Source organism: Phascolarctos cinereus, unplaced genomic scaffold (assembly GCF_003287225.1).
Source record: "Phascolarctos cinereus isolate Bilbo 61053 unplaced genomic scaffold, phaCin_HiC Scaffold_7;HRSCAF=346, whole genome shotgun sequence".
In the NCBI taxonomy this organism is placed as follows: Eukaryota; Metazoa; Chordata; class Mammalia; order Diprotodontia; family Phascolarctidae; genus Phascolarctos; species Phascolarctos cinereus.
The window spans coordinates 175,906,041-175,920,541 of NW_027556180.1; the positions used below are offsets into that span (position 1 = coordinate 175,906,041).

A 14,501-nucleotide genomic window follows, 5' to 3' on the forward strand; every position below is an offset into this window, starting at 1 on the left:
TGTTTTGAGATAAGCGATGGATCCTGTATATGAGTTGTAATCAAAGAATACAATACTAAATTAACCTGAAGCTTCTTTTCAAAGGTCCTTGCTATATTAATGTATGATTCTATTATACATTGATAGGGTATAAACATTTTTTCTACTAACATTAATTTTTGATGAACCAAGTTAAAGTTGAGTAATCAATCATCTTTTAATTATACATACTTTTGGGGAAAGACATCAACTTTTCTCATTACTTTGACCTTGAATAAATTCTAAAATATAGCCCACTTCCTCTCCATTCTGTGTTTTTCAGTGCTTTGTAACAGATAAGATATGATAGGATCATAGAATTTAGAGCTGAAAACAACCATAGAGGTCATTTAGACCAACCTTCGCTTTTTACAGATGAGGAAACCAAAGTCCAGAGAGGTTAGTTACTTGTCCAAGGTCACACATGTAGTAAGGGGCAGAGTCAGGATATGAGCCCAGGTCTTCATGACTCTAAATCCTGAGCTCTTTCAATACATGATGGCTATTAGGTCTGAATTTTTTCTGGGCTTCAAACACATCAAAGATAATTATAGCACTAGAAAAGACTCAACCCACTCATCTCATAAATGAAGAACCTCAGACTCAGAGATGTTCAGTAATTTGCCCAAGGTCATGCAGATGGTATAGTAAGTTGCAAAATTGGGATTTGAACCCAAATTTTCTGTCTCTAATGCCACAAATCTTTCTACAACCCCATTCTTCCTCATGCTGTATCAATTCCACTTATGCACAGAAATATTTTGGGGTGTTTTTTTTAGATACTCTCTATTCATTTCTAACTTGTTTTACATGGGACATGGGTTTGTTTCCTTCTTGGAATTTGATTAGATTGTGAGCTCCTTGATCTCTCCCGCTCTTCTCTCTGTGCCTAGCAAATTGTAGTAGACTTGATTTGAGAGCATTTCTGGATATTTGTATCATGTTTGAATTTATATCTATAACATATATAACCCAAATATATTAATCGTGACATAGTATATCACACATATTCAATACATTTTCATAATGCCTTCAGATAACCCTTTAAATAGTGTGCTGGCAGAAAGTGAGATAACTTTTCCAACAGGAACAGACCTTTAAAATCACAGTTAAACATACTGGTTAAATGGTTAAGGTATTACAGTCTGTGGAAATAACATGGTTGTATACAGTCCCAGTGAAACAGAGAATTGCTTCCATTTCAAACTCCACTAACTCAGAATTCATAATCATTTTAACATGGATTAAAAGGTTACTCTTGCCCCATTTCCTTGGGTGTTGAGGGAGGCTACTCCAAATAATTTAAATTTATAAGCAAGACGGAAAAGAAATTCTTTAGACCCTTCCAGAATAAATTATTTTCACACATTTTAGAAGCACTTATTTTCCTATACTGAATTAATATCTAATTAGCACCAGTCCTATTTGAACATTTTAAGCAGATCCCAAAGGGGCTCTTTTTGGCTTCCTTAAAGCAATTCTGTAATTCAGTTATTATTACCCACCTGTTAGCCTGAATTAGATTTAGTGATATTTGGACAGTTCAGGTCAAACAGTTTGCTGTAAATGTCTTAACAACTGATGTGAAAATGTTTGTATCAGCCCGAATTATCCAGATAATTCCCTCAGTTTTCCACTTCACTTTTTACAAGTAAGCAGAAACTCCTAGAAATATATTATGTTTTAGTGTTTGACTTTCTTGTACTATATGTAAGCTTATGGTACATTTATTTATTGTGTGCACATGTATGCATATATGTATGTACACATATATATCTGCATAAATATACTTATATATATATTTCTACATAAACACATACATATATTTGCACATCTTGTACTGTATATAAACCTCTGTACACATGCAACAGGTAATCTAAGCATAGTTTAGTCCATAGAAATTGTGTGTGTGTCTATTTGTGAATTTTAAGTGATCAAGAAAAAATTAAGTAATAAGACAAATAAAATATTTTTAATGTCAGAAGGGTGCAAGGATATTTCAGTATTACCTTTTGAATTATCTTTCAGTGTTTTATATTCTTTTACAAAAGCATCTTTTATACTCATTCTAAAATATTTTATTATAACTAGTCTAGATGCTTTTTCAGCTTAGTCTGCTAAGAACAGGCATAATGCTCTATTCACAAGATGCATTTTGGCAAATGAAATCCTCTTGAGTCATTAAAATTGCCCAGAAGAAATTAACACATTTCTTTCTTTCAGTAGAATCTCTAGTATGGATTCATTCATACAAATTGGATGCATTAGAAACTTAACATTAATTTAATCTGTTTAAAGGTTTTCAACAGCTTGCCAAATCCCCAAAGCATGACTCTACCCATTTGATTGATTTGAAACCGTACCCAGAAATTTCTAAATTGTTGTATTTGCCAAAAGCCTTATTCAGCATTTAAAGTGCTTAGGCTTTTATCAGTGTTGAAAACTTCAGGAAACTAAACTTGATTACTTAATAAACAAAATATTTTTGTAGAAGTTCCTTAAAGACTGTTTTTCTCCTTAATCGAATAGCACAGTACAAAATGGCATCCATTTTCTAAATCATATAGGAGCTGCTGGGGAGGAGAGAGGAAAACATCATTTGTATATTCTGATTTTTGGAGCATGAATAGATGTTGAACTGCTGTCCATGTCAAGAGCCTTCTGCTGGACAGATATGAGGATAATTATTTCAAAATAGCCACATTCTTTCCATTTTGTATTTTTATGTTTATATGTTACCTTATCATTGCTAATTCCTATACCATCCTATGGGGGAATGAGTCAGTATACTTCCATAAATATAAATTCATTCAATAGTAAATATTCCTACTACCTTCTTTCAATATGACAGGACCTATCCAAGGCAAATTCATTTTCCCCAAGTAACATGCTATCTCTTCAAATTTCTGTCCCCACCCCCAAAAACTAATTCAGGATTATAGTTATAGTGCTAGAAGAGATCTCAAAAGACCTATTATCCATCTAACCTTATTGTACATATAGATAAGGAAAATGTGACCTGTAAGGAAGTGCAATGACTTGCCCAAGGTTACACAGGAAGTAAATAATACAACTAGGATTCAACCCTTGATCGTCTGATTTCAAATGTAGTGTTTGTGTACCGGTACCATACCACCACCAACGTTGAATTTGTAGGTCTGAAGTGTAATAATTCAATCAGCACCAGCTCTAACACTTTCTTCTACAAGTCAGAAGGCCAAGTATGAGAAAAATACACTTTAGAATAAATCTTATTGTTATTGTTCAGTTGTTTCAGTTGTGTTCTTCATGACCCCCTTTGGGGTATTCTTGGCAGAGATACTGGAGTAGTTTGCCATTTTTTTCTCCAGTTCATTTTACAGATGACAGAACTGAGGCAAACAGGGTTAAGGGACTTGCTCAGTCACACAGCTAGTAAGTGTCTGCAGCCAGATTTCAGTTCAGGCAGATGAGTCTTCCTGACTTCAGGCCTGACACTCTATCCACTGAAGCACCTAGCTGCCCAAACTAAATCTACATAATCGATTTTGTGTCTGATGGCCGTCGTGTGTCTGTAACTGGTCCAAAGTTCACCTTAAGTGAGGCTTTTAGTTTTCTTTTTCTCCCATGCACAGTATCTAACAGACGGTATGAGATAATCTGTAGATAAGTCTCTCAGAGGATTGGCTGTCTTGAGTTATACATAGACCCTTCCAAAATTCCTTTAATTTGCCATCATGCTTATATTAGGTGAGACTCAGAGTGGAGTAGTGGATAGAGAGCTGACTTAGAATCATGAAGACCTAAGTTCAAATGTTTCTTTTGACACGTACCGGCCAGGTAACCCTGGACAAGCCATTTAACTCATCGTTATTCCCCCAAAACTCTCTAAGGCTGGAAGTTGCAGGCTAGTTGCTAAAAACTGTACTGGTAAAAGGAGTTTTCTCACTGAATTTCTTACATTGATGAAATCTCAGGTCTGACAAACAAAACAATTCCCCTTTACTAAGCAGAAGGCAGGGTGATATTTCACCAGGCCCTCCAGGAAAAATTGCTTAGGGCTGTCAGTGAGTCACTTCAACTAACCCTTCTCCCATCACTCTTTAATGATTGCTTCAGTGAGGGGCCCACCTGGAAGAGGTATGATGGTTAATTTCAGTTTGTGTAACTCAGCATTGCCTCCTGTGCTAATAGTCAAATCGCCATGCTCCGTGAAGCAGAATTTTAATACGAAAATATCTGGAACCCCCTGCTTCTTTGGGCCATTGCCGGTCATTTTGACCTTTGTCTTGCCACTAGACTCCAGTGACTCTGGAGGAGACAGTGAGGCTGATAACTTTGCTTAGCTCTGCCTCACTTAAATCTAATTCATGCCTAAATCAAGACATCACCTTCATGATGTCATTTGTCCCCTTCCAGAATGAAGGACAAAGAGCAACTTTGTTTTTAGAGACAAGGCTTCACCTGTTCTCCACAGGGGTAAACTCATCATCACCAATGAACAAAAATGCCTATATTTTTCGGTGATATTTTAACCAAAATAACAACAAAAAAAAACCCATACAAGAAAAGCACACTGTTCATGCTGAGGGAACAGCACGCAGGTTATCAATACTGTTGAGATTAGTTGAGGTTATTTGAACAAGACGGGATGAAGGTGAGAAATAAGTTATTCAGACAAAGGAGTCTCCTCCATCTTCTCTGGTGGGTGTTCTGGGGCTGGAGCCACACTGGACTCTGGGCTCAGGAGGCACAGCTGGTTTTTGCTGACTTCGGGAAGGTCTTGAACAGTACATGATGCTTCCTTGTTCTTCCTTTGGCTCAGCTGAATCATTGTCACCTTGGAAGGGCACAATGAAGCATCAGGGGCAGATGAAGCAGGTTGGCAGTGGAAGAGGATGAGGAAACACTTGTAGAACTGAAAGGAGAAGAAGGAAAAATAGTGACATAGAGATATAGGAAAAGGTGAAATGCGTAATGATTTGAACTTCTGGCCTCTCTTTTATAATTCAGTTCAATTCAGTACACATTTATTAAGTGCCTGCTGAGTGCCAGACTCTGTACTGGGTTCTGTGGATGAAAGCAAAAACAAAATGCCAGCCTCAAGGAGCTTGTGTTCTTTGTGGTAAACAGCATGTACATGCTGAGTATGCACAAAGCTAATGCAAAGGAATTTCCAATAGGGAGGGTTCTGGCACCTGGGTTTGGGAAGGGGCTGGGGAATAAGAATAGATTTCCTAAAGGAAGAGTCAGATTGTATGAGGCAGAGATGAGGAGAGACACATTCTAGGCATGAGGCATAGAGATAGGAGGTGGAATTTCATGGATAAGAAACAACAAGTGGGATGCCCAGAGAGGTTGATTGGGATTCAATTGTCAAGCTTTTTGTTAAAGCCAAATGGGAATTTATATTTTATCCTGGCGACAATGGGGATTCACTGGACCTTCTTGAGCAAGGGAGTAAATGGTTAGACTCGTGCTTTAGGAATATCAATTTGCCAACTATGTAGAAGATGGATTGGAGAGGGAAGAGAATGAATCCAGGATGACCAGTGAGGAGGCTATTACGATAGTCTAGACAAGAGGTGATGACGGCCTGAGCTAGAGTGGTAGTCATGTGAGTGACAGAAAGATAAATGTGCTATCCTGTGGAAGTAGAATCAATAGAAGTGTCTTAATCTTAGCTATAACATCATTTGTCTTGGGTCTAAGATTCCCATTCACTAGCATGGACCTCTCCTTCTAGTATTTAATACTAGCATCACACACCAGTAGAAGTAATCAATGTGATACTGTTGAGGTGACAGGAAGTACTGTTAAGGGTTGTACAGTGGAAAGACTAATGGCCCTGGATTTAAAACCTGCCTCTGTCACCTGCTACCTGTGTGACCTTAACTTCTCTCATCTTAATACCTTATCTGTACAATGAGGGGATTGGACTAGATGAAGTATGAGGTGCCTTCCAGCTCTCTAGTTATTGTTATATACTAGGATCTCTTATTTATGATCCTAACGTGACTTTCCCTCTATGGGCCTCATTGTCCTCATTTGTAAAATGAGGAGCAGATGACTTCTGAGGTCCTATGCAACTCTAAATCTCTGATTCTATAAGGCAATTCATCTTTCTAGGTCTCAGTTTCCTCATCTGTAAAATGAAGAGATGGGAGCAAATGACTTCTTAGGTTACTTCCAGCTTTAAGCTCTGATCTGATGGAAAGAGTTTCTTTCCAGTCTAAAAATCCTTACCCACCCAAGCCTTCCTAAGTCAAAATGGATCTGATTTTTTTTTCTTTCCCTTTCAGGAATACTTATCATGATGTCTTTGTGCAGAGAAGTGCACGTGTATGAATATATTCCATCTGTACGACAAACTGACCTCTGCCACTATCATGAACTATACTATGATGCAGCCTGCACTCTGGGGGCCTACCATCCCCTGCTCTACGAGAAGCTCCTGGTGCAGAGGATGAACCAAGGCATCCGAGATGACCTGTACCGAAAGGGGAAAGTGATCTTACCAGGGTTTCGAGCTATCAGCTGCCCTGCACCTGATCAGTTTCCAAATTCTTAAAGAGAAAGGAAGAAAGAGAGAAAAAAGGAAGAAAGAAGGAAGGAAGGAAGGAAGGAAGGAAGGAAGGAAGGAAGGAAGGAAGGAAGGAAGGAAGGAAGGAAGGAAGGAAGGAAGGAAGGAAAGAAAGAAAACAGGAAGGAAGGAAGGAAGGAAAGAAGATTTGCCAGAAATAATGTGCAATAAGGTACTACTGTTGTACTCTACCCAACAAAAGAATACTTGAAGATATATTTTAGACCAACATAGTCTTGAGTCTTTAAACTGTAATTTAGAAGTAGGCATGAGGAATCTTCCCTTCCTAAGCCATTGAATATTTATTACTGCTTTGCAAATAGTTAAAGGAATATATTAACAATAAAGCTTAGCTCAAGAAAGGTACAAAATGGTGTAGCTAGAAAGAAAAATCAATATATTTCTGTGGGTGTGACATGTCAGAAAATGTTTATGCTTTCCCAAACCCAGTGTGCTCATTTCCTGGTTTATTTCAATCATATTTTTAACCTGATTTTGGAAAATGTTTATACACAGAAATTAATATGATGAAAGACTTTTTGATATCATCAATGGGGTTGCTTCCTCCAGCCATACAGTCGGCAACCTTTGCATACCTTCTCATCCTGTGTTATTCTTATTCATTCTTTAAAAAAAAATTTTCTTAGAGGATATACCCCTCTCTAGAGACCTTTATCCTATTTTTTCTTTTTGTTTTGTTTTCAGTATATTGTCAACAATGGCTGACTCCCAAGTTATCCATCTGTTGTTTCTCATTTTTGTTCTCCAAGTGGCTCACCTTTTTTCCCAGTCCTGGGTAATCTTAGGTCATTTATTTAACACAAGTCATCATTAGGAACATTCTGTAACCTGCTTATATTCCTTCCATGTCTTTCAATTGTCTTTTGGTTTCTGGTAGTTTTCATTTTCCATGGCATACATGCATTCCTTGGTGACTATTACTGGGAGAATATTGGTCTTTTAGAAATAGGCTTTTGCAAGTGGCAAGCAGTTTGGAATCAGTTAGAGAATGTCCAATTTCTCAAAAGCAAACCAGCTTAATCTCTTCTTTATATACACATTAATGTTCACCTTAAAAGACAGAACTTTACCACTGCCATCCATAAATAATCATAAGGTCATATGCACATAAACCTCAAGGAAACACGAATAACTATTCCATACACACTTCCTCTTCTCCCCCCCCAAAAAAAACCCATCCTGTCTCTTTTTACAAATTACTGAATTCTTATTTAAACAGATTTTTTTTTAACTAGCAGAGGCAGTCGTGTGTTGTCAGGCCTTCACATGCCTCTAACTATTCTCTTGTCTTTTTTATCACCCAAAATTTTTTTGCTCTGTGGCCACATAGTTGAATTTCTAAAACCAAATAAAATAAACCTTGAGGAATATGAAAGAAGGCAGGTTTCCAAAGCAACTTCTGTGCAAGGAAGGGTTAGTATCCACTTTTCTGTAGGGAGTTTGTTTTATTGCAATATTTTCTTAAAGGAATAAGGGAAATATCAAAGAATAAAATGTAGAAAAACCTACAGGGATGTAAATAAGGACAGTTATTGAATTATGCAGGGAAGTTACTTGGCTCAGACCTTTGTCTTAATAACCAAGGTTCTGCTCTGTTGCCCATTTGCAATTAGTTTTCCATGCTGACAATTATATTCAGGCAAGCCAGTGAAGAAGGCAGTATTTGTTTTATTTCTTCACTTGGGCTGATAACGTCTGAGTCTGACCTATTATTGATGGAATGGAGTGCACAGCAACTGTCCCATTTGCACATAAAGAATGTTCCTCACCTTAGTACCTAAAGTTCTCACAAGATTTTTGCAGGCTATCCCATGCTCCTAGCCAGCCTACTGTGATATGCATTGACTTTCAACTGATTTTCCTTGTAGGCAAATGTTAGGGAAGCCATCCTCAGTTTTAGTGGACATATTTTATTTCAACTGTGTGACAAAACCATAGAGTTAAATCTGAAACAGTATGAACACATTGTTCTTCCACCACAAGGCACATTCTTAAATTTGAACGGGGAAATTTCCATCTAATATGTTAGTAATTCATTTTGAGGATTCTCCCCCGTTCAAATGTGATCACCATTAAGGAACAGTATTATATCGTTATAGGAGGGATTTGTTTACAAATCTCACCTACATTATTTAGTAGTTGGTTGACCTAAGACAAATATTCCAGTCTAATAAACCTCACATTATTTATCCATATATTGGGAGTAGTAATAAAACAAATAGCTACATCAGGGTATGCTCAAATGAGTTAATTGTACAAGGCTCTACAAAACCTGAAAGTGCTTAAATCAATGTTAATATATTATCATAACTTAGAAGAAGGTGGTATTTTTCACTTACAACAGCTATGTCAGCATTAGAAGGCAAATTTAAAGTAATTTGGGTGACACATCTTAATTAGCCTTATCCATTTGATACCCTCATATATCTGAAAGTCATCCCTCAGTGATGGCACTAGTTTAATTAAAGGTATTCTGTTGGGCAAGTGTCTAAATTTCAGGTGAATTGGCAGAAAGTGTTCAGTCCTTTCATTGGACTGATTTGTCAATAGTAAACCAGGACTAAATTCAGCAAGAAGTATCGTTAATAATAAATAATGCCTCTCTGCTTAGTTAAGCTATTCAACAGAAAACTGGCTGAGTAGCAGACTACCTGTATTATTCACTAATTACCTTTAATAAAATTTAAACCAATAAGTTGTGGGTTAGGGAGAGTTTTGGCTTAAAGGTACTGAGATTGAGGGTAGTAGGAAAATCTACTATAATGGATTTTTTAAAAATTTGATTTGAGCATAAGTACAATGAGCTTATTTTGCACAGATGTATAACCGTGGAATTTCGGTGAACATAGTAGACACTCTAATTTAAGTGATGGCTGCAGTTACAGAGTGAGGGTCGTTTGTTTTGTTTTGGGTTTTTTTGTTTGTTTTGTTTTGTTTTTAGATATTTGGCATTCTTAGATGCTCCTGTTTGTTAATGTCATCAATTTTGCCCTCCCACATGATGTTGCTCCTGGATTCTTATGAACATCTTTTCATTTTATTTTTTATTTCTTTTTTTGTCTGTACCTATCATTTTACTACTCTAAGGACCTCTTAGTTTGGAATCTTCTTCCAGTAATACAAATCAACAGCTCTATGACTTGAAGACTCAGAGAATCACCTGTGGGCTTGCCCATATCACATAGCTGGTATATGTCAGAGACAGGACTTGAATCTAGGTTTTGACTAGCCTCTAATCACTATGCTACATTGCCTTAGCACAGTGCCTGGCACATAATAGGTGCTTACTAAATGCTTGTTGACTTGCTTCTCTTGGGTATCATCATTACCTGGGACAAACTCTTCATTGAAGAGAAGAATTTGGCCATTTAGACCAAATTCACCTTTATGAGCCCCAAAGAGAATTCATAGGTGCCACTTAATCTTAACATTTTGTTTTATTAATTCATCTTTAAAAATTACTTTCAAAGTCATTGAAAAAAGGAAGAAAAAAAACTAGACAACGTAACAAAAATTTAACGTTAAATATTAGATTTTTAGGACACTAGATTTTAAAAGCAATTGGGAACCAATCTTTGTAGACCATTCCCAAAATATACTGTATATTTTAGTACAAACTTGGCTGAATGTGCTCAGATTTGAACTGTTGAACCACTCAGATCTCCAATGTACATCCAAGTATATCTGTATTGAACATAATTAGTAACTCTAGTATTACTCAGATTGGTAATTCTCTTTGTGTTTGCCACATGTTGAAGAAATCCATGTAGTGCTTTAAATGAGAAGTTGCACAATATGGTCTACTTAGAGGTGGACAAAAGTGCACAGTATTTATTTAATTCTTCTCTGACACTGGCTTCCATGTTCCTTCCTGGTTCAAGAAAGGAAGCTGAGCCAGATTCCATAATACTTTAATACTTTGCAGTTTGTTTCCATTAAACAGCATACATTAGCCACACTAGCCAGAACTAGAGGAGACATTGTAAAATTGCTATTAATGTGTCTCAGGTTTATTTAACAGAAGCAACATTCTCTTTTTCCATAATAAGCACCAATATAGAAAAAAAAAGTATGCATCTTCCTTACAATATTATCCTAAGACTTCAATGAAAACAGTGTCCTAGGCCATATTAAATAAAAGTTGAATGTTAGTAACAGAAGTGAGTGAAAACCAGGCAGGTCAAAGCATGACCATGTATCAGGAATACCCTCCTTGCCTTAATATATCTAAATTATCCCCATAGTTCAGGGGTTTTTAACCTTTTCTCATGTGATGGACCCCTTTGGCAGCCTGGTGAAAAATCTACAGTTTCCTTTTCAGAATAATGTTTTTTGATTTTTGGTTTTTTACTGAACCAAGCAGTTGGGGTTAAGTGACTTGCCCAGAGTCACATAACTAGTGAGTGTTATGTGTCTGAGACCGGATTCGAACTCAGGTCATCCTGACTCCAGGACCAGTGCTCTATCCACTGTGCCACCTAGCTGCTCAGAATAATGTTTTTAAATACATGAAATAAAATAAAATACATAGCAGTAAAAAGGAAACCAAAGGTTAATGAAAATAAAGATGTATTTTTCCCCATCGAACTTTACAGACCCCAAGGTAAGTAAGTCCCCTTGCTTTAAAAATAATAATTAGACAGCAGGACCAATTAGAGCTTCAAGATACAATTCAATTGAGCAATGTTTATTAATTTATTAGTTTCATCAGTTTGGCAAAACACAAAAATATTGTTCCAATGGCAGCTAGGTGGCACAATGGATAGAAAGACCTATCTTCCTGAGTTCAAATCTAGCCTCAGGTACTTACTAGCTGTGTGACCTTGGGCAAGTCGCTTAACCCTGATTGTCTCAGTTTTCTCATCTGTAAAATGAGCTGGAGAAGAAAATGGCAAACTGCTCCAGTATCTTTGCCAAGAAAATCCTAAATGGGGTCACAAAGAGTCAGACACAACTGAAACAACTGAACAACTGTTCCAGTACTCTAACAATCTGGCTAATGTTTGAGGTACTCATCATGTTCAATATTTGCTCAACATTTAATCTCTCCTTTCATGGGAATTATATCTAGAAGGAAAGAAGTATTCCATAAGAGTGTAAAAATACATTACAAACACAGAATAGAATGTGATAAGAAGAAAATGCTAAGATTGAGAAAGGAAAGATCAGAAAGTAATACCTCCAATTCACGATACTCTACCCTTTTGCCAAGAAGAATAACACTGCTCTTTTTGCTCTTACCATCCAAAAGACTTTGTAAATTCAGATTGTCCCAATGATAATCCTTTGTAGCCAAATCATCTAGCCAAATTATCTGGATTATAGCCCTTCCGAAAACAAAATAGAAAACAAAACTCTCATAGAGTGAAGTAAATAAGCCCTCAGTGCATTTTTGAAATGTAATCAATATTTCAACAAAATCTAATTTTCTCACTGATATACTGCTTCTTTTCAATGCTATTCAAGTCAAGAAAGGAAAAAATAGACCTATACATTGGGGAAGTATTTTACTTTACCAGATGTCCTTCCTCTACTAAAATACCCTTTTTTTGGGTTTGCAATCATGCGTAAACATGGACAGCAAAGACAAATATTTAACATGAAATATAGGAATAATCTATTAAATACCTAACTTGAGCAAGTTCATTCTTGTTTAAGAGGTTAGATAGTGTTATGTTGACTCATCCATTAAGACAAACTTGAATAATATAGAATTTTAAATATTGTTTTTGTCATGGATAACATTAAGTAAAATATGACAAGCCTCTATTTGGATATTCTTATTGAAGAATTTTATATATGTGATATATAATGTAGTTCCAACAAAAACTCGCATTACTTTTAAAAAATTCCATTGAATTTCACATGCTACAAATGTACAAAATCCCCTTGTTTACATACAAGACAAATTCCTGGTGTTTCCATTTTGACTTCCATGTGGAAACTATGAGACTGAAATGAGGAGAGGAATAGGTATATATGTATGCATATATATTGATCTAAACCTGTGATTTGAGTTGCTTGGGGCACTCAGACAGTATGGTCTTCCAGCTACTCAGTGTCAGAAGTAGGACTTGAACCGAAATCTTCTTGACTTTAAGACCACTGCTTTGTCAAGCTGCCTCCCTCCTTTGATCCATTAGTTCAGATTGCTTGATTAAGTCAAATTCTTATTTTCTGATATTTGTGGATGGTTTCCTGATGGTTGCATGATTAATAGAGGCAACTATATTGAGTAAATAATGTGCCAGAGCTGGTATGTATTTTCTATATTCTGCATGTTTCCATTGTGAAGTCATGCAGGTTTTGTAATGTTGCCACTTGGGCATTAGCCTATAGGTAAATGAAGGTATTTTTCTGTAGGTTCAAAAAGATAAAGTCTCTTAATTATTTTGTCAACTGTGTCAAACCTTTTAATGAAAAAAAAAATCTGACACATACCTTTCCAGGCTTTGGTTAGTGGGATCTAAATATCACCTTGGATATTTGTATCATTCTATAAAAATGTGAATGTAGATATAGTTGTATAACTGCATACACACATATCTACACACATGTTTCTTTTATGTTGCCTTCTTTTCTCTTCCACTTCTGAAATCCTTTTACAGTAAGAATTCCCATTTACACCAACTCCAGTTCCAAAAAAAAAAATCAAATAATAATTGTTATTCATTTGTTGTTGGGTTTTTTTTTTTGAAGAGGGGAGGGAGAAGTGATATGAATTTTGGTAATGGTAGAGCAATGCTAATAGAAACTTTTCAACAGCAGCTTTAAAGTGTATAACTAGTGTTTTAAATCTAACCAGTATAATTAGTGTTTAAATGCCTTGTCAGACATCAGAGTACCCTATTTTAATCCTTGAAGAGGAGTTCATGTGGAACCCATGCCTTTTTGTAGGCTTATGGAAAGGAATGTATATTGGTTACGTGGGGAAAAAAAGCTGTCTTTATTGATGTTAGTTCAAACAAAAAAAGGTTCTTGGTGGGTTAGTTGTGTAAAAACTTTACATCCATTACTACATTTCACATCTTGTTTTGTTCTAGATGGCACATAGTTATTCAATTCTTCAGATAGAAGCCAGTGTACTTTTTTAACAGCTTTGAGGGTTTTTTTGTATGATGATTTTTTAAATGAAATGTGTACTCTCCAAACTAATTAAAGCTTGAGGTTTTCCAGGAGTCACATTTTAACAGTGTTTGTATACATTTTAACTCTTTGATATTTTCTATTTTGGTTTTGTATATTTTTAAGTATGCACAGTGTACAGACTTTTTCTTGTAAATAAAACATGTTTTCATTTGTCTAGTGGTTCGATTTCTTTATTTTGTGGTGCCAAATATATGTTAACTAAGCAATAGCATAAGAGTTGCCCCCCAAAAAGGTTTTTTTAAAATCTATTCACCCCCCAAAATGTCTTGATTAGAGAAAGTGGTGACAAGCAAAAAAAAAGAAAAAGAAAGAAAGAAAAGGAAAGTGAATTCTTGGAAAATCCTTAACAGTTGCACCTTCAAGGATTAGAAAGAGAGTAAGATAGGTAGGAAGGTATTGGACTGAGTGAAGATTGAGGCATATTTTTGGAAATGGCTGATGTAGAAATGTGTTTTACTTGACTATACATGTTTGTCAAAGTGTTTTATGTTTCTTGCTTTCTCAGTGAGTAGAAGGTAGAGAGAAAGACTGAACTTTAAAATAAAATTGAATTAAAAGAGAGAAAACAGGGTAGTTGGCTTCATTCCAAGGCTTCTTAGGGAGATGTTGGAACTTTAAGTGGTCTATAAAGAAAGAGTTAGATGGATGTCACCATCATCCTAAAACTCATTTAGTAAAAGACCTATAAGTGAATATAAAAATGGCCCATAGCTGAAGCCAAAAAATGAGGGGTTTTTTTAGCTTTTGTTGA

General features: G+C 36.0%; 1 protein-coding gene across 6 annotated transcripts in view; it reads left to right on the forward strand.

Moving 5' to 3' along the window:
- Positions 1 to 13,902, forward strand: part of ST6GAL2 (ST6 beta-galactoside alpha-2,6-sialyltransferase 2) — a 203,149-nt gene extending 189,247 nt beyond the window's left edge. For all 6 annotated transcript variants that reach the window (XM_078147363.1, XM_020987933.2, XM_078147364.1 and 3 more), the window contains one exon: positions 6,300 to 13,902. In XM_078147363.1, coding sequence (XP_078003489.1) covers positions 6,300 to 6,568 — 269 coding nt within the window. In that variant the 3' untranslated portion in view covers positions 6,569 to 13,902. The remainder of the gene's footprint in view (positions 1 to 6,299) is intronic.
- Positions 13,903 to 14,501: the final 599 nt, after the last annotated feature.